At 39.7% G+C, this 19,446-nt stretch overlaps 1 protein-coding gene across 11 annotated transcripts in view; it reads left to right on the top strand.

Moving 5' to 3' along the window:
- The window catches only part of LOC123517792 (epidermal growth factor receptor kinase substrate 8-like), a 101,623-nt gene that overhangs the window by 44,063 nt on the left and 38,114 nt on the right, over positions 1 to 19,446 (top strand). For all 11 annotated transcript variants that reach the window (XM_045278260.1, XM_045278256.1, XM_045278263.1 and 8 more), the window contains 4 exons: positions 1,416 to 1,498; positions 2,136 to 2,344; positions 3,006 to 3,161; positions 6,783 to 6,957. In XM_045278260.1, the coding sequence (XP_045134195.1) occupies positions 1,416 to 1,498; positions 2,136 to 2,344; positions 3,006 to 3,161; positions 6,783 to 6,957 (623 nt within the window). The remainder of the gene's footprint in view (positions 1 to 1,415; positions 1,499 to 2,135; positions 2,345 to 3,005; positions 3,162 to 6,782; positions 6,958 to 19,446) is intronic.

The raw sequence follows: 19,446 nt of genomic DNA, 5'->3' as shown, positions 1-19,446 counted from the left end.
ATCAATGAGGTGAAACAGACATAATACGAAGATACATTAATAAAGAAACTCTGCAACACTCCTCCTTTGTAACATAGCGTGATGTGTGTATACGTACATCTACCTAAACATCATTAATAGGATTCCACATGGAGGCTTATATGCTCACGTGAGGCTGGGAAAAAAAAGATAAACAGAAAAAAATAATAATCGTAGTAGTGTTCTGGCGATGAAGACCGTGAAGTGGTATGGAGACTCACATGAAGCTTATCGTGTAATAGTATTTTGCTACCACTTGGACAACTGAGTATCCAATCTGCAAGCGTTACCTCAACCGCACCCGCCGACCCAGCACGCATCCCCAGCTGTCTGTATCTGCGTCTGCTCACAGTATTTATCGATGGCTGTTCATCCGTTCAGTATCACGTGGCCCAAGAACTGATGCTAGCAATGAATGTGTTTTTGCTTATATGTTTAGTGTATCTGTGTATTTATCTGTTATACCTGTTTATTTAAGTAAGGTGATTTTTTTGTTGGCGGTGTATGATTTCTTAGTAATATTCTCTGTTAGTCGGGCACGAAATACTAACAGGGGAGGCTCCAGGCAAGAGTAGCGCTCGGTGTATTATAGTACAGTACGAAGGTTGTGCTGAATCACCGAAGCTTGCAAAGAATAACCCGGAAGGTGAGAGTTGCGCGATACATGAACACTGAACACACCCACACAGCAGACGATGAGAGAGACAGCGAGGACCTGCCATTGATTTGGCCGCTATACACCTGCCACTCCCTTCCCCATCACCTCCGGGAACAGACTACTAAGTTTACGGAATTACTCAACAGAAAGGATTACGCCAGGAACTTTCATTTTTCACGTGAATACTAACTGATAGGGGAAAGATAGTGTTTTGTTAGGAATTTTAGTCACTCCTATACGTATACAGTATTATGTTTTCAGTATTTTCATGAGGCAGGTTAGCGATTGTGGTTGTATCTTCATCGCTTGGTGCCGTGTGAAGTTTGCATGAGTGATTCATTTCAGTAGTATTGCGCGTCAGGCCGCACCGGGCTGGCTACACTCGCCGGGCCATCCACGCCCCGCTCCGCTCCTGCTTCGAGACAAATGGTTTCCTTGTCGTCTCAAGTCTCGCTTATGAGGCCTCGCATGTAGTTTGTTGCTCTTGGCTCTGCTGTCTGTTTGGAAGATGCCATTGGTGTTTACGGAACCGCTTCCTGTTGTTTTCATATGATGTCTTTTGTCCTAGATTGAACCCAAAGGAAATTTTATGGGAGCAGACTCTCTCTCTCTCTCTCTCTCTCTCTCTCAGACGGGGCTTCGGTTGCTGTGTTCGAGTATCCAGTAGGTTAGTTGTGTGTATGTACGTGTGTGTGTGTCGGATACCCTCCAGTGTTGCTCATAGAATTTTGATTTGCAGCTCGGCGTACGACAGAGGGCGGATGTCGCCGTACAGAGCTGACCACCGGGGTCACTCCAATGCCAGCAATGGCTACTCCTCAGGTGGGTTGCTACGTCACCTCTCTTTGCCCTTCCCTTCCCGTAGTGTGAATCAAGCATAACTATACACCCTTTCCATGTGCGTGTGTTGCCCTGCCTTCCCTCATCTACTCGGGTGGGTGGGTGGGGCAGTGTCAACTTTACAAGGGATGGGTATCATTCTAATTGAGCTGTAGTGTGTTGTAGGAAATTTATACTTTGCTCCAGCATAGATAGGTAAAAATAAATATCAAGAATAGGTTGATAGGAACCTAATATTGAGTTTATGTATTCAGCCTGGAACAGTAAATGAGTGCTATGCTGTTATATTTTTTGCTTTACCTTTTGAGGTTGAGACCTTAGTAAAATGAATATTTTATAACATTTTGTAACTTATCATGGGACCTGATGATCATTATGGCCACAATGTCAAAGACCCAGTTGATCTTTTCATTGGTAGCTATCTCAAAACCAAGTAAATTTCTTGGGTGTTAAATGAATGGTCGAAGGGGATGTTATCTAATGGATGTTGGTAATTAATTTAATTTTACATAACTTAATATTAATGCTTTTAAACTGATTTTATTACTAATTGCCACAAGTAGTAGAATGTGCACGACAGTTTCCAGAATGAATGAAGTAATGAAGTACTTTTCTTCAGACAATGGGTCAGTGAGCAGTGAGGATGGCCCCACCTACGTGTTGGAGCACTTGGCCACCTTCAGGGTGTCGCCAGAGTCAGACCTGGTGTACCCGGCGGATGGCATGCGGCGCCTCCTTCACATGGAGAAGACCTCGGGCATTTGGACCCAGAAGATGACACTGAGGTTGGACAAAAAATGGGTCTACATTCAATCACATGAAAATGGGGTTAGTGTTATTTTATTTGTTTATTTATTTGTTTATTCATTTTTACACTGCACACTTGATATGTTTGCACTCTTGTAGTGACTAGAGCTTTAAAAACACCAACAGTTTACTTGGTTTAGATATTTAAGGTGCTGTACTTCTTACCTCAGTATTCCTGTGGAGGACACTTCTTATGGCAAACAAAATTATCATGCCTTTGAACCTTTTCAAATAGTTTTTGTTTGAGGCTTAAATGAATTGTATTGAAACATATCCTTGAGATCTATAGGCAGAGGTGTTTCAAAATTCTTCATTGAAGTTCATTCTGCATTCCAGAATACATAATGCTTGTAATGACAGTGCAGTAGTTTCAAAATTCTTAATTCTTATAGAATCATCTTAGAAAGGATGGTGCTTATGGTGTTTGCAAAATCCTATGTACGTAGTATTTTTGGTGAATGTCTATACTGTACGTTTATTTGGATATCTTATTTTAAATCAGAGAGTGATTCTAAATGTTTAAGCAGCAATACATTAGTTGGAGCTTCATGAAATTTATTCTCTGGACATCTGAGAAAGAGCTAACCATAAAGAGGTGTTGTTTCTATTTTGATACTACCATATTTTCATGCTCAAGAAGTGCATATTGGATTTTGGATGTTTATTGCTGAATATTTTTCAGGATGTGGTGGAGAAGTTTCCCATGGAACTAATCCGAGAACCAACAGCATTCACCAGTGAAGACCCCAAAGAAATGTACAACAACATCTTCATTTTTGTTGTAGCAGAAGATCCAAAGAGGATTTATCAGAACCCAACAGAAATGCACATATTTCAGGTGAGAATTTGCATAGTATTTATTTAAGAGAAAAAATGTAGAGTTGTATGTACATGGAGGTGTAGAGTGCCATTTTTCAAAATTATATGTCTTGCGTATTATATTTTTGCTGTAATTTTACTGGGGAATCCCTTTATATAGTATTACTGAAAAGTGAAAGGCTGTTGCTGAGTGAAACCATAGACTCTAAAAGAAGAGGAAGGTCATTTGAAAGCCAGAACCACATAGTGAAGGAATGCAGGTGTGAACAAGCAAGACAGAGTGCTTGGATAGGGAGAGGAGAAGGCACCTGTGTCATGATCATATCCTTGGTGACAGTTGGATGGAGTGATGCTTTGGATGAGAGAAAACAGATCAATAGAACAGATAAATGTGAATGTGAAATTATTGCATAATACCAAGAGCATGGAACTCAGGTATTCTTCAGCATTCCAGCCATGTGTCCCATTGTTACACAGTTAAAGATGACAATGCCACATATTTTTGGTATAGCATTACTTGTATATCTGATACTTACTTCATAATGAGAACTGAAATTCCCTTATGTATCCATTTGTACTGTTTTATCTTTTCCTCCAATCCTGTGATCATACAAGAATATTTCAGCTGCTAGACATTATATTATTTTGAGATTGTTAGCAGATCAGAGCTCCCGATTAATTAAGAGGAAACACAAGACAGTGGAATTTAATGCGTAAATTATTTGATTTCTGACCATGATATTACTATTTATTCCATGGTTGCTAATCCTATGAGAAAATAAATTCCTCGTTATTCAAAGAAAATTGTCTTAAATTAGCCAAGAAAAAAACCCAGCTGACGTATACATGCTTTCAGTTTGATTGTGTTTTGGTAATAATGATATTTTATTGTTAGCTCATACCCTTGCCATTCTGATGATCCACAGTGAGTAAGTGGCTACACTCAGGCACTTCTAAGAGGTATTTCATGGGCTTTGTGTTGCTGAAGTATTTTAAGCAAATGTTTGTGGAATGAAAATGTATTCAGTGTGGATTTTTGTTGGTAGTTTAATATGTTGCTAGTAGGAGATTTAGGTTGCAGTATGACCTAGCTAGATGAACTGGATTGCATAGGTTTGTTATTGAAGATGTGATGTTAAAGGTGTAGTGAACTAGTGCATTGTGGTGTGGGTGTTTGCTTAGTTGTTGCTATGTTGTGGAGATGAAGTCACTGGTGCATTGATATCCAACTCACCTTCCCAATTCCTTCTTTGTTGCATTGTCTCTTACTGTGACAGTGTGACTTTATCTGATTGTACTTTGCAGCCTCTTGATGACAATGTTAAACATGTCAAATTTCATTATTATTTAGCACTGCACTCATTGCACACTGCAGATGAATATTATGTCCCTCTACTGTCCAGGGAGATGTCCCCATATTGAGGATTACCTCCATAAGTTTTCAACAATCCATCCCTAACTCAAACCATAAGTTAAGCCTTCAGTAATGTAATATGTGTGATAAGTAACTATAATAGGATGCTAAGTAGTGTTAAAACAATATCATTTTGATAGAAATTTTCATAAAAGAGCATTGCCTGATAAGTGTTATTCAGAGCAATTGTATTCCTCACCATCTTTACTAGTCATGTGAGAGTGAAGCTGCATCACTGTGATAAGATACTATTCAGTCCTCACTGATTAACACCATTACTGTTGGACATTGCTATCAAAGAGGATACTGATGATGATGATGATTTGGAGAAATGAGAGTTGGATCTATTGGAGGTACATATGAAGAATTTTAGTGTTCTCATGGTGTAGATGTGTTTTGTGTCATGTTTGTTTTACATTTCTTGCATTTGTTTAGGATGTGTATCCCAGTCTGAGGACACTGGTCTAGGAAATATATTTATGACTGTCCTCTTTACAATCTTGAGAGAAGTACCATATTGAGTATACAAATTAATACTGAGTCTACATTGAACTCATGTAAATCATTTATATTGTTTAGGATTTGTGTGGTTACCAGTATATGTAAATAATATGTTAAGCATACACATAGAGCCACATGCAGACCTCATAATGAACCTTAAATAGAAATTTATGTATTGCAGAGTGTTATTATTTTTTATTCTTTATGTTCTTGGCCTATAGCTTGGGTAAACAATGGTGTTCTATTTTAAAGGCTTGAATGATCACCTCTCATCCATAGTGTCACAGGCAGATTTTTTGAGTCACATTTCTGCTGTTGTTCGTGTCATCCATGAGAGCTCAGTAGAGAAACCATCAAAGATAGTAGAAAGGAAGCATGTGGGTGTTCTTTGGCCACTCAGTAATAACTTAAAAATGGTCCAGCATCCAAGAGGACTCACTGAGGTCATCAGATAAGAGCATTGATTACTTGGCCATCTTTACCTTTTTTTATTGTTTATTATGATTATCCAGATCATTAATAGAAAAAAATATTACAACTCTACAACTGTTACAATAATAAAAATTATAGGAAAGGCAAGCTGAGCACATCTGTATTCAAAGTCTATTGTGTGTCAGGTGACCAGATGCAAATTGTTGTACTGTATATGAAACTGGAGAGGTAACTTGTTTTGTCTAACAGTGTTGGAGTATTTTGCATCATCTATTGTGTCTTTTCAAGCATTGTTCTTATATATCCCTATATTTTTCTCTTTACAAATGAAATACAATGTTCATGGTTATTGTGTAGTTAGAGAACAGTTTCACATGCTTGAAAAATGGTTTATCCAGCCAGAATGTCAAGCGCCATGCTGATGCACAATGTTTGGCAATCCTTCGACATTTCCTTTATCTAATAGTAGGTCAGAGAAAATCTTGTGACCTTCAGTACTTGATTTTTGTAATCATACATTGTGCTTCTTAAATTGTCAAGGATGGCTCTTCACCATTTATATTGTGTTATCCTTACTTAAAGTAACTTTTGTAATAAATTGTATAGAAATTGTGGTTTGTGCCACTTAGAAAGAAGTAGAGTTTTATTATATTTATATATATATATATATATATATATATATATATATATATATATATATATATATATATATATATATATATATATATATATATATATATATATATATATATATATATAGTATATACACATGTATATCTTGCATGAATCTATGCAAGTGGTTCAACTTTTCTATAGTGTTTACGCATCAACAATGTTTACAAGTGTTTATTGAATGCATTTCTTTGCTTTTTCTGCCAATAATTGATTATTTAAGCCATTAATTTAATGATTAATTTAGCTTAGAAAAAAGAAAGCATGCAGTTTCATATTTATGGCATTACACCACAACCATGTGTCAAGTTTTTTCTTACTATTTTGTCATTGCATTTTCTGGACAGTTTCTGCAGTAGAAAGTTGCAACATCTTGTAATACATTCCAGTGTATGATGAAGCTGGGAAACAGTTATGATGAATTGCTTTAGTGCTGAAAAGATTTTAGGAAAGTAACTTTTTGATAGTTACTTGCATTGTATCATTAAGGATGTAAACATACTATTCACAGCTTACATTATCTTCTTTATGGAAATGTATTGCATACATTTATTAGATCTAGTACACATAATTTTTTCAAGTCACTACCAATAATGAATATCTTTGTTCCTTCCCATGCAGTGTTTACGAATCAGCGCCAAAGATGTAGTGGAGGACATGAAACTGTTTATGTCTGGCAAGGGCCTGTCTGGGCGGGGCCGGGCAGCAAGGGCCACCAGGGCTGAGCACATCCCTCCGCCCCCACAGGAACCTGCACCTGAGCCACCCCTCGCCAATGGTTACCGTGGTGACTTCTGTGAGTGTTGTTTACATGTTGGTGTGAAAGGAAGGTAATTTAACATTTGCCCCTAATTCTTTGGTATTGCAGAAACCCTATTTAATTGTTTCATAATGTGATAGCACTTTGCTATTCTCTTGTGGATTGTTTTCTTAGCTAAATCTAACATAATTTATAAGTTTATATAATTGGTTCCTTTCTTGGGAAAGAAAAAAAAATATATTGGTAGCTGGCTTTAGAAAATTATTTGCTGTCTGCAAATGACAACATAATTCTGAAATTAACTAACTTGCAATGTCCATTTAGTCTGAGGACTGTGATTCTGTCATGTAAAAGAATGTGTAATAAATAATTAGTGCAAATGCTGGATAATCTATAAGAAAAATGTATATACAGGGTGGGGCAAATCAAGTGCCCTAGTTTTGATAGGCTATTAGGAAAAGTAAAACAATACTTGCAGAATTATTTGTTGTTTTTTTCGAATCAGTATACAATGCCGTTATGTGATCACTTTTTGAAGGAAGATGGTGGCCATCTGTAACGATGCACTGTTGAAGGCGATGTCTGAAGTTTTCGGCTGCTCTTCGGCACATCTCAAGGGGTATTGCAGCGATTTCCTCCCGAATTCGTATCTTCAATTCTTCCAAATTGTGTGGCCGATTTCTAAACACTTTCTCCTTGAAATATCCCCACAGGAAAAAGTCGCAAATGCTCAAATCAGGTGAGCGTGGGGGCCACTCGACATCACCCCTCCGAGAGATGAGGTGTGCCGGGAACATGTCGCAATTTGACCATTGCAACTTGAGCAGTGTGGGCTGTTGCTCCATCTTATTGGAACCAGATGTCTCCCAGATTTGTTTCCTCTCTTAATTCTTCCAATTTCGGTTAAAAAAAGTCTTCAACATCGCAAGATAATGTTGAGAATTGACGGTGACAGATCTTCCATCCTCCTCAAAGAAATAAGATCCAATTACCCCAAATTTGTAAACTGCACACCAAACAGTAACTTTAGGGGAATGGAGCGGTGAAGTCGGCCACACAATTTGGAAGAATTGAAAATGTGAATTCAGGAGGAAATCACTGCAATACCCTTTCAGATGTGTCGAAGAGCAACCGAAAACTTTAGACATCGCCTTCAACAGTGCATCGCTACAGATGGCCACCATCTTCCTGATGCCATCTTCAAAAAGTGATCACACAAACGGCATTGTATACTGATTCGAATAAAATAACAAATAATTCTGCAAGTATTGTTTTACTTTTCCTAATAGCCTATCAAAACTAGGGCATTTGATTTGCCCCACCCTGTATATACATTTTTTATATAAGGAATCTGGCCAAAGGTAACAATAAAGGGGAAAAGGCTTTTTGATATACAGTACTTAATTTTTTTATATCTATAAACTTATAAAGTCTTACAAGCTTCCATTATTTTCAAAACAAATAAAAATTATTATTATTATTTATTTTTTATTTATTTAATTTTATTATTATTTTTTAAAATTGTACCATATGGGCTTTCCACGGGAATTTATGGGCTAGAGGATGTACTTTTTGGGGTACCTCCTATCTTAAAGCCCATCCGCTAGGAAACTGTTGCCCCGAGTGAGGAAGCCCAACTTACACTCGGATGATCATTATATCCCAGATCTCACTCTTTCTATCAGTAAAAGAAATGCTTCATTCTAAGATGAAGTTTTACGAGGAAGAAGATCTTAAAGGTGGTACTACATCAGGCACAGGACTTTCAATTCAGTAAACAAGTGATAAATGTTCACAAGGTCACATGTTGGTGTTGTTTTATACTATAGTTTGTTACCATTACCAGAAAATAAGTACTTTTGATATGCATTATCATAGATAATGCTTTCAGATAAGGTTTTGTGAGACCCAGGTTGATTCTTTGAAACATTTATTGGTTATCAAATATGGCAGTTTAAATTTTCAGGATTTTTTGCTATCCACTTAGAAAAAATGAATTGTGTAGGAAACTGACTTACAAGGCATCAAATTAAGTTATATTTACTGTAATGATAACCCTTATATACCTAGCCAAGATTTCCCACATTTTCTCATAATGGGAACAACATCATAGATAAGGGGATTCCAAGAGGCAATCCAGAGGCATGATAATGATAGTAAGAATAATAACAAACTTCTCTTGAACATTATCCATGAGTCACAGCATTGCTGAGCTTAGTGAACCCCTGCCTGCAAACTTATCAGTCCCATATCTCAACTGGCTATCATCTCCTCTACTGTTACTACTATCTCTTAAAACCATATCACTCAACCTCTTGCTTACTGCTTTGTGTTCTAGCTGCATGCCATGTCTTTGCATTTTTGTTCCTCCTTTATTTGTATAACCTAATTTTGTAACAGGATGGAAAGAGCAACTAACTTACATGAGAATTTTAGCTTGGGCATAGCAGTGCATTATTAGGATGGTTAACATAATCTGAAGTCAAATGAACTTCCACACTCCCTGCACTGTGTGTGGCATTGTTAAAAAATCTTAATTTCTCTAATATGGTGTGAATCTATCAGTCATCAAGCTTTGTAAGACAGTTGTTGGTGGCTCACAGGACTTGAAATTGAGAGAAAATGGAAAACGTGATTAGAATTATGATGTCATACTCAAGAACTGACCATGACTAGATGAATAGTGAGGTGGTTTAGTCATGTGATAAGATCAGATGAGAGTGAGTGAGTGCACATGAGGAAAACTGAATGGCAAAATGAGACAGGGAAGATAACAAAAAGATGGATGAATGGAGTGGAGAGGCATTAAAGAGAGAAAGATGATAGCAAAGGAAAGCCAGAATGGAGCCAGATGGAAGCATTTCTGTCATGGCTATCCTTTTGAAGGAGGCACTGGAAGATAGAGAGGTGTTGGAAATATAGATAAATAGATCATTCTAATGGATATTGTCATGGACTCCCAACAACACAGTACTGAAAAAATCATATAGACAAAATCAGCATTGAATAATGAGTTAGGATGAGGATACACTACTGTTTGTATCTGAATTTATTACATGGCTTGCAAAGTTTGTGGCACTCATCCTCAGGTCTATCTGCCACTCATTTCATGTCAATATTCCTAAATCAAAATATGCATCAATCTGGAATGGCTGTGTAACTTTGGTCCTTAATCTTGCCACTCTTACATTGTTTACTTTTTTAAGAGACATATTTGCATTTTTTACACAGAATTCTGAAGTAACTTTTGTTGGGTTCCTCTACAATGATTAACACAATACTGCACATTCATTGTATAAGAGAACAGAGGTGAGGCAGTAGTAGAACATGCAGCTGGAGGAAGTGGCTCAGTGTTGGTCAAGTCAGTAGTTCATGATTTCATGCCCAACTTCTTTGACGTCTTGAGGCCTAAAATCTGACACTCTCTCTCTCTCTCTCTCTCTCTCTCTCTCTCTCTCTCTCTCTCTCTCTCTCTCTCTCTCTCTCTCTCTCTCTCTCTCTCTCTCTCTCTCTCTCTCTCTCTCTCTCTCTCTCTCTCTCTCTCTCTCTGTGTGTGTGTGTGTGTGTGTGTGTGTGTGTGTGTGTGTGTGTGTGTGCGCGCCATAATAAAAATACCCCAGTTTCCTCATGATAGGACTGATGCATATGTTAGAAGTATTTTTAGATTATCTTGCTTTCATCTCTCGAATGTTCTGGTTAGTATGACCAGCAAGTTTGCTCTTCAAGAATTCTGCTTTGCAACTCATTGGTTTTGCCTTTATGGTGGACTAGAATCTAGATAGTTCCTATATTATAAGTTGAAAGTTTGTTTATATATATATATATATATATATATATATATATATATATATATATATATATATATATATATATATATATATATATATATATATATGTGTGTGTGTGTTCATTGATTTATGATAACTATTATGGGTGATAAATTATTTTTATTGATATAAAAACACTCCAATATGTGATGAACGATTGTGGTCAGTACACTCGGCTGCCAAGTCTTCTTGGCAAGTAAGGATAGGTCGGGTTTACGTTTTTTGAGCATTGTTGTAGAGAAAGCGTTTTCACTTAATGAAGCATCCGTAGTTGATCCCCGTGGTGAGCGTTCATTCTTTAGGAGTGAGGAGGACAATCAAGATGTGTATAATAACGTAATTATTATAGAACGGAGGTGTGAAATATAGTTTAGTACATAATGACAGTGTGAAAATGGGTGATGTTATGCGTGTGTTGATGGTGAAGAACCATTCGTGCAATGCCTGTGTGTACCTGTAAGGGCACTGAGGAATGTGTGGGACAGGGAAGAGGCGGCAGGATGACGAGGGACAGGACGTCTGTTGCAGTCTGACAGACAGACTGGGATAGTAAACCAAGGCCTGGCGACGGAGATGAAGGAGGAAAGAGTGAGTGATGTGTCGTGGTTTCCGGGAGGGTGGAGGCGGAGGCGGCGGCGCGTGACGTGTTGTTGGCGGCCTCACCACTGCCACCTTCAGTACCTCCCACCCCAGCCGGTCAGTTCCGTTATTTCTGCCTCTCCGGGTCCTTCCCCTTGTGGACTACTGACTGTACTCTGATTGGACTGCTCCCCCAACCCATTACGAGTACAACATCGCAGCTGCCATTATCCCTCGGCCGCGGGTGGTGCGATGAGGCGTGGCTTGGCTGCAGGCCGCCTGGACCAGTGGTACTGCAGCTGGTGGCGTGCAATGGTTGCGGCGAACTCCAGTGAGGGCGGGCTGGCTGGCAGGCTGGTCAGCGGGTTTCTTTTTATTGACGTTACAACGTGATTTTGCGTTTTCTTTTTTAACATAATGGCGTTGGTTGTGGCTGGAGCAGCGTGGTTTAGTGCTTCGCGCTTTCCTCTTCTCTATCGGAGCGACGCTATGAGTCCTCATTAGCGTCGCTCATGGCCTCCTTCACCACTGTACTGCAGTGCAATTTGCATGAGAATTAACCATTATGAGTCGCGTTTTCATGCGTGGGTGTGGAGGTCGCGCCCGCCATCAGCTGCAGGCCCCATATTTTACTTCATTATGGGAGCCTCTCTTCCTATTTACCTCTTTAGCTAAGAGTGGGAAATATACCGGTATGGCTCATTTCTCATCGTGGCGGTCACTCAGCGTGTGGGAGTGAGTGATGACCCACGCATTATTATTGTGTTACGGCGGTGAGAGGCGGTATGATTAGCAGATTTATCACACTAACATTTTGCCCTTCCACACCCTGCACCAACATCGCTCTCATTTACATTTAGCGTATACTGGAATGAGGTATTGAGACAGGAACTGGGTTAAACTAGTCACGTATCGAGATAAGTTTCGAAGCTGCGTCACGCCCTCGGTTGCGGCAAGTGGCGTGTCAGGTGAAGGAAAGCACTTAAGAGTTACATGCGAGTGTAGCCCATGAATTCGAACTTGTCATTGTTACTGAAGGAGAGGGAAGAGGAGGAGGAGGAGGAGGAGGAGGCAACTTTTTTTATGATGTTGACTTGATATTAGAAGTACGAGATGATGAGGTGATGACGAGGGAGAAGACAACTATATTCTCACCGTCACGATAGGGTGGAAAAAAGTATACGCTGAAGAAGAGAAGAGATGGTGATGGTAGAGGTGGTTATGACGGCGGCTGTAAAAAAAAAGTGGTGTAGTCATAATTTAGTTGATTATCGTTCCTGAGAGCCGAGTGTTCATTTCAGTTCATTTGGGGGTGTAACCTTGATATCGACACTCCCTGATGTTCCTCTTCTTTTTTCTCGTAGCTCATTATATTCTTTATCTGAACGTGGCTGACAGGGTTAATAGAATACTAGGTGAGGTTAGGTTGCTCTTTTGAATCTCGGTGGGTGACGGCAAGTGCTAATCCCTCCCGAGATTGTTATGTGTGAGAGGAATTAGAATCGTCGGCGTTCAGTAAGGCTGCTACACACAGTTTTCGGAGTGAAGGGAGTGGTGGGAGAGACTTGGGTGCTCTCTGAAGTGTATCGTGGACGGCTGCTCGTGTTTGTTTAGCACACACACACACACACACACACACACACACACACACACACACACACACAGGCTGTTATCGTGTGTGTGTGTGTGTGTGTGTGTGTGTGTGTGGTTAGGAACTGGCCAGTCCAGCCGACGTCGCAATGTGGATCCTGTTATAAGGTTATCCTCCAGGCCTTTGGCGGCACGAGAGAGAGAGAGAGAGAGAGAGAGAGAGAGAGAGAGAGAGAGAGAGAGCAAACGGTATGCTCCCTCACTTGAAATCCTTAGATGTGACAAAATACCTCAGTGAAGTTCAGAGATACGAGAGTGGTTTGCTGAGAGTCTGGCTGTGGAGCAACATTGGCGTTGTGTAGCTAAACAGGTGGATGTAGAAGGAAGATTTGTGGGATGTGGATATGTTCCGTACTGATGTGGGTTGCTATAGAGGAGTAAATGGTTAGTGTGTGTGTGTGTGTGTGTTAGGGTGGGTGGGCAGGTGTATTCAGCGAGGTATGACGATGTGTACAACACACACACACACACACACACACACACACACACACACACACACACACACACACACACACAGGTGGTGGTCGGGATTACAATGACCCCAGCGTGTGGTCCTCTTTACTCTCCCTCCTCTCCTTCTCCCCCTCTCTTTAGTCTTCTTCCTCGTCTTCTTTCCGCCTGTCTCCTTTCTCTCCCCTTCTTTCCACTTGCCTCTCTCCCTCCTCCTTTCCTTCAAATACGCCACAGTGCCTCTCACCGCGTCCTCTCTTCCTTCTTTCATGAGCAGCACAATTTTCTCCCCCTCATTTTTTTTTCGTTCCTCTCTCATGGTGTTTAAGATTGATTATTATGAACCTTATGCCCTTGAGTTTATTATATCCTAATTCTTTGTCATTAGTGTTTTTTCCTCGATCCTTTCTTCCTCCTTTTATTATTCCTATTTTCGTTCTCCCCTTCTTTCTTTTCCTTCTTGTTGTAAGGAAGAAGGAAGTAAGAAAGGGCAAGATTGAGTGAAGCATCATCTTAACTGTTCTTTTCCTATTATTGTCTTACTTTTCCTACTTTTCTTTCCTGTTTTTTTTTCTTTTCTTTTTTTTTTTTACTTTTATAAATCACCACGTCCAGTAATATGATTTGTATTGCTTATTGGTACCCATTTTTTAATATTTTTTTTACATATATTTATTACATATCAACTCTTGTCATCATAGTCGTCTTTATTCAGCTAGCATATGGTCTCTCTCTCTCTCTCTCTCTCTCTCTCTCTGGTAACCTTGACTCACCTTGAGGTATAACGCTGTTCTTCACGCGTCTCTCATCACCACCTGTACTGCCATCTTCACCACCACCACCACCACCACCACCACGATAAGTAACAGAGGAGACGAAAAGTTACATCCGTGAAAATATGATACAAAAATAAGTATTGATAATTGAAGCACAGCAGTTCCAGAAGGTTAGCCACGTAAAGAGTCTTCAGTCAGTGTTGGTGGAAGGAGGAGAACTTGTATGATGGTTAGTTAAGTAATCATTACGAAAATCACCGCGCAGAGAGAGAGAGAGAGAGAGAGAGAGAGAGAGAGTGAGAGTAAAGAAGAGTGCTCGGTCCAATCAGAAAACAGCAACACGGCAGAATCAGCAATAATAATAATAAATCTCTGGAGAAAAAAATAAAAAGAGAAAAACAAAAACGAAGGTCAAACTTGCCTCAATCACCAAGGCCTCGCTAGACACGTTTTCCCTCCTCGCTCCTTAACACCCCCCACCCTTCCCCCCTGAGCACCATACGCACCCACCCTGACGTCAAGTGCTTGCTTCCCCAGGGACTACATCCGCAAACATTTCTGATTTCTGGGTCCTATCTTATCTTACACTTTTCATCAGCTTTAGTGTTCGAGGAAGTTGCCACGGTTTTCAACGATGTTTTCACTATTTTGGTGATTGTTCAAGAGGGTTTCTGTATCAACAAGGAAAAAAAAATGAAAAATAAAGGGTTTCATGATGACGTGATATCATATAAGTGACCTTTGACTGAAGTAATGTGCTTACGAGAGAAGTGTTTTTGGGTTTCATGGAGGTTGTTTTTGGGATTTTTAAGTGTATTTTTATGGTTTGGTAATAGTTTGGCAGCTTCTGCACCATGAAGAAAGAATTAAGAATGTCTCATTGTCTCTGTGGCCTTTTGGAAATTGTTGTCTTTGTGAGAGAAGAAAATGTTTAATAACCTCTTACTTAGAACAGTGTGAAGTGTAAGGGTAGGGTCTTCAAGAGTATTTTAATGATTTTGCTTTTAGTTTGACAAAAAAAAAAAAATAATAATAATAATCTGCTTAAAATAATAAAAAAAAGAATAATGAAAACACGAATAATCTCCATGAATTGTTTTTACAAGATTATTGTCAGAGTTTTTAGTGATAATTTAACAAAAGATTCAGTATCATAACAAAAACGAAAACCCATTCCTGCATTCTCGTGGACTTTTCTTTTATCTTTTTTTTTTCCAAGAGTAATATCGAAGTTTTAGTAACAATTCAGCAAAGAAAAAACAAATGGATAAAACAATGAAAACACAACTAATTAATTATTCCTGTATTTCCCGTGACCTTTAGCATTATCCTGACGAAATGAATAAAGGCCCGGAGTCGCATCTTACCAAACGGGTTCCTCAGGCAGGCAGGCAGGCAGGCAGGCAGTCCCATCCCCATCCAAGCTCCTCACAAAAGCCTGTATCTTTTTATCTATCCCCTTATTTTTTTGCGTCCCTTGTCCAGTTTGCTAATAATTTTCATGATTAGTTTTATCTTTACTTTTTTTCGTCACGTCTCACGGTTGTCGCGTCTGTGGAATGAGAAGGAAGTTTGGGTTTATTTTATTTCGATCCGCGAGACTCGATCCGGCGCCATGAAGTCCATGTTTTTGTGTTTTTCTGTGTTCTTTTTAGAGTGCTGGACGTGACTGATATTGTTTGGGGAAGGGGGGAAGATTGCCGCTCTCTCTCTCTCTCTCTCTCTCTCTCTCTCTCTCTCTCTCTCTCTCTCTCTCTCTCTCTCTCTCTCTCTCTCTCTCTCTCTTCCTTCCTTCCTTCCTTCCTTCCTTCCTTCCTTCCTTCCTTCCTTCCTTCCTTCCTTCCTTCCTTCCTTCCTCTCTCTCTCTCTCTCTCTCTCTCTCTCTCTCTCTCTCTCTCTCTCTCTCTCTCTCTCTCTCTCTCTCTCTCTCTCTCTCTCTCTCTCCGTGGACAATATTACTAACTGTTATCAGAAACCACTACGACGTGATACTAACCTGTACAACTCGTGGAAATAGATAGAGATAGGGAGAAAATGAGATGGTCCGACTCTTTATCATCTAGATAACATTGTGCAGGTGCGTCGATCCGCCAGTTCGGCAAGCACGCTCGTCGGATTGAGTTTTGCAAGTGTGGAGATTGACATACAGAAAGAAGTGTATAGGTGAAGGACACGACAGACAGACAGACAGATAGAATGAGACTGCGGAAATAGTACGTGTAAAGTGTGAATGAAGTGAGTGAGTGTGAGTGCGCGCGGTGACATCTGCTGGAGTCGGAACCGTGTGACGAGGCGCTTACACTCTCAGATGTCGATGAGAGATTGTGTGCGAGTGGCAGTGGATGTTGTTCTCTCACCATCACGAGAATAATTGCTTACCATCGTCACCGCAACTCCCGCTGATAAAACTGCTGTAACTCCCACTCCCACCGCACCACAAACACTAGGATGGGCTTTGTGCGCTTCGGTGGTTATGCCAACGGTGAGTGACAGATGCTGCTGGAGTTTGTCGGTTGTGTATACACGAACTAGTGACACTTTAGTCTTTAGAAACTCGTGCTCTCTCACCGCGACTATTTTCGAAGGCCACAAAGATGACTAGCTAAGTTCTTAAGAATGTTCCCTCTATTAACCCCTTCAGTACCAGGACACGTTTTCATATTCATTCAGCTTACTGTTTGGTGATTTCATACAGCTTCAGAAACTTGTGCGGGGAATTAGCATAGTGAAGACTCTGGCTATTAATCTTCTGACCTCCATAAACCCTTCTTAATGATGATATCGTCTAATCATGCCCAAAAATTATGGTTAAAATGCTTCTCAGTATTGAAGGGGTTAATAATGCATAAATCGTGTTAATCTGTCATTAGATTCATGAAAAAAGAACACCCTTAAGAACCCCGTGTACCTTCAGCTAGACTCTAAAGCCTTTTGAATATAGTGGAGGTGTGGCGCAGGGGTGTTTCATATTATGGACCCTAGACGCTGCTATGAGTCTGTCGGTTGTGCATACACGTACCAATGACACTACAGTCTTTAGAAACTACTTGCTCTCTTACCGCGACTAATTTTTTAAGTCCACAGTGATGAATAGCCGGATTCTCAAGACCCTGTTAATAGTGTAGAAATCTTAATATGTCACCAGAATTATGAAAAAAGTACCCTTAAAAATCCTTTATACTTTATAGGTAGAGGCTAATGAAAGAGGGGTACGTGTAGCCCAGGTGTTTCAGAATATTGATCTTGTCTGAGTGATAGGGATGGAATGTACTGCTTTTCTCATTATCTGCGTACCTCGGTCTAGTAGAATGAGATAGTGCGTGGTTATAAGGTTATCTGCAGCCAATTCATGACGGAGACGTGGAGGTTATACGAGTTACGCACAAGTTTGATGGATACAGATTGGGGGTTGTCGATTTTTTCGTTGTGTTCTTATCTTGTTCCTGTTTTTTTTCTTATTTTTTTTCTTATTCTTGTTCTTCCTCTTCCGGTTTATACAAATTATCAGTAATTTTTCTTATTCCTTGTATCTTCTCTTGCTCTTATTCTTCACAACTCCGATTCAGGCCCGTCTCTTGCCTTTCCTTCCATCAGCTCCTGGTTTCTTTAAAATACATGTCCTTATCTTATCCTCTTACTGAGTGGCCAACCCTTCTCGAGTGGATTCCTGCTGATTGAAGTTTGCAGAGAGAGAGAGAGAGAGAGAGAGAGAGAGAGAGAGAGAGAGAGAGGGCGCGTATTTTTTGTTGGTGTAGATACGCAACATCGCGCCCATACACTCTCACGTTTCAAGTTGTTCATTTCATCGTGGTACTTTCTAAATTTTTGGATGACAACTTAGGAAACCATAGCTAACTTCTACCTCCATGTCTCAAAGTCGGTGACGGAGACAAGAAAGAAAAACACGAAAAAAAAAGGAAAACGCAAAAAAAGAAAAAAAAATGAAAGAAAAAAAGAAAACGAGGAACAGAAGGTAAGAAAAGACCAACCTTGTAATTCAGTCCTTCCTCCCTCGCTGAAGTCTCGTGATACTGACAACTAAATCGACAAGCGTAGACGAAGACGAGAGAAAGAGAGAAAAAAAGAAAATAACAACGAGGCACAAACATCTACAACGGCCCAGAAATTTTACCCTTTGTGAATCTGAAGACATTGACAACTAACACGATAAGGAAGACAAGGGAGGAGGAGGAGGAGAAAGAGGAGGCAGAGCGCTAAGATCAGAACGTCCCTGTAATTCTAGCCTTCCCTCCCTTTTTCCTTCCCTCCTTGCCTCAGATTTATCACGCCGATCGCCGCACACCTCGCCCTACCCTTGGCCTCGCCGTCGAACACATACCTCGGCATCTGAAAGAGTCGCCAAGTGTCACGAAGGGTTTGTTCTTGCTCAGGTTTATTTTTTTATTAACTTTTTTTTCTTTTATTGCTGCAAGAGCGACATTTAACAGCCGTGGATATTATTGTCTGTTACTTCTGGTGGATTGCGGAGGACTGACAGAGAGAGAGAGAGAGAGAGAGAGAGAGAGAGAGAGAGAGAGAGAGAGAGAGAGAGAGACGTATATGTTGTAGTTAGATACACGTACAAATATAGATTTGGAAAAAAAAAACTAAGATTATGAGGAGAGAGAGAGAGAGAGAGAGAGAGAGAGAGAGAGAGAGAGAGAGAGAGAGAGAGAGATTAGATGACACAAATAGTGAAGAGTGCTGTGGCCTATATGCAGTTGTAGAACACGCATAAAAAAAAGAGAAGTCACGAAAAAAAAAGAATAAAGAAAAATCGTGAATGTTTTACAAGTTTATGAGCGATCAGTAATTTGAGTAAAAAATGTTGATGGCTGGACAGTGTGTGGGAAAACTATTTATATACGAGGAGTTTTATATCTTTTCTTATTTTTTATCTTTTTTGCTACATCCACTTATCAACTCATTAATTTTTCTTCTCTCTTTTTTCTCTCTCGATCGTTTCATCGCTTGAGGAGTTTGAGACACGTGATGTTATGTGTGTTGAGGTTTTAGGTTACGGGTGTTCCAGGACATTAGTTTTAAGGACACCTGTTTTGACAGTGTTAGGGCAGTTATTTTAGGATTAGTGTCTGGGACATTGTTTTTGGATTAGTGTTTTGGGACTATAAGGACGTCTGTTTTGGGACACCTGTAATATCAGTTTTGGGACATTTTTGAGATTGTCTTTTTAGGACAGTAAAAAAAAAAAATCTTGTTAAACTTCTAATAAACTAAATAAA

This window comes from Portunus trituberculatus, chromosome 42, assembly GCF_017591435.1.
Source record: "Portunus trituberculatus isolate SZX2019 chromosome 42, ASM1759143v1, whole genome shotgun sequence".
In the NCBI taxonomy this organism is placed as follows: domain Eukaryota; kingdom Metazoa; phylum Arthropoda; class Malacostraca; order Decapoda; family Portunidae; genus Portunus; species Portunus trituberculatus.
This window is presented reverse-complemented; position numbering and strand designations above follow the sequence as displayed.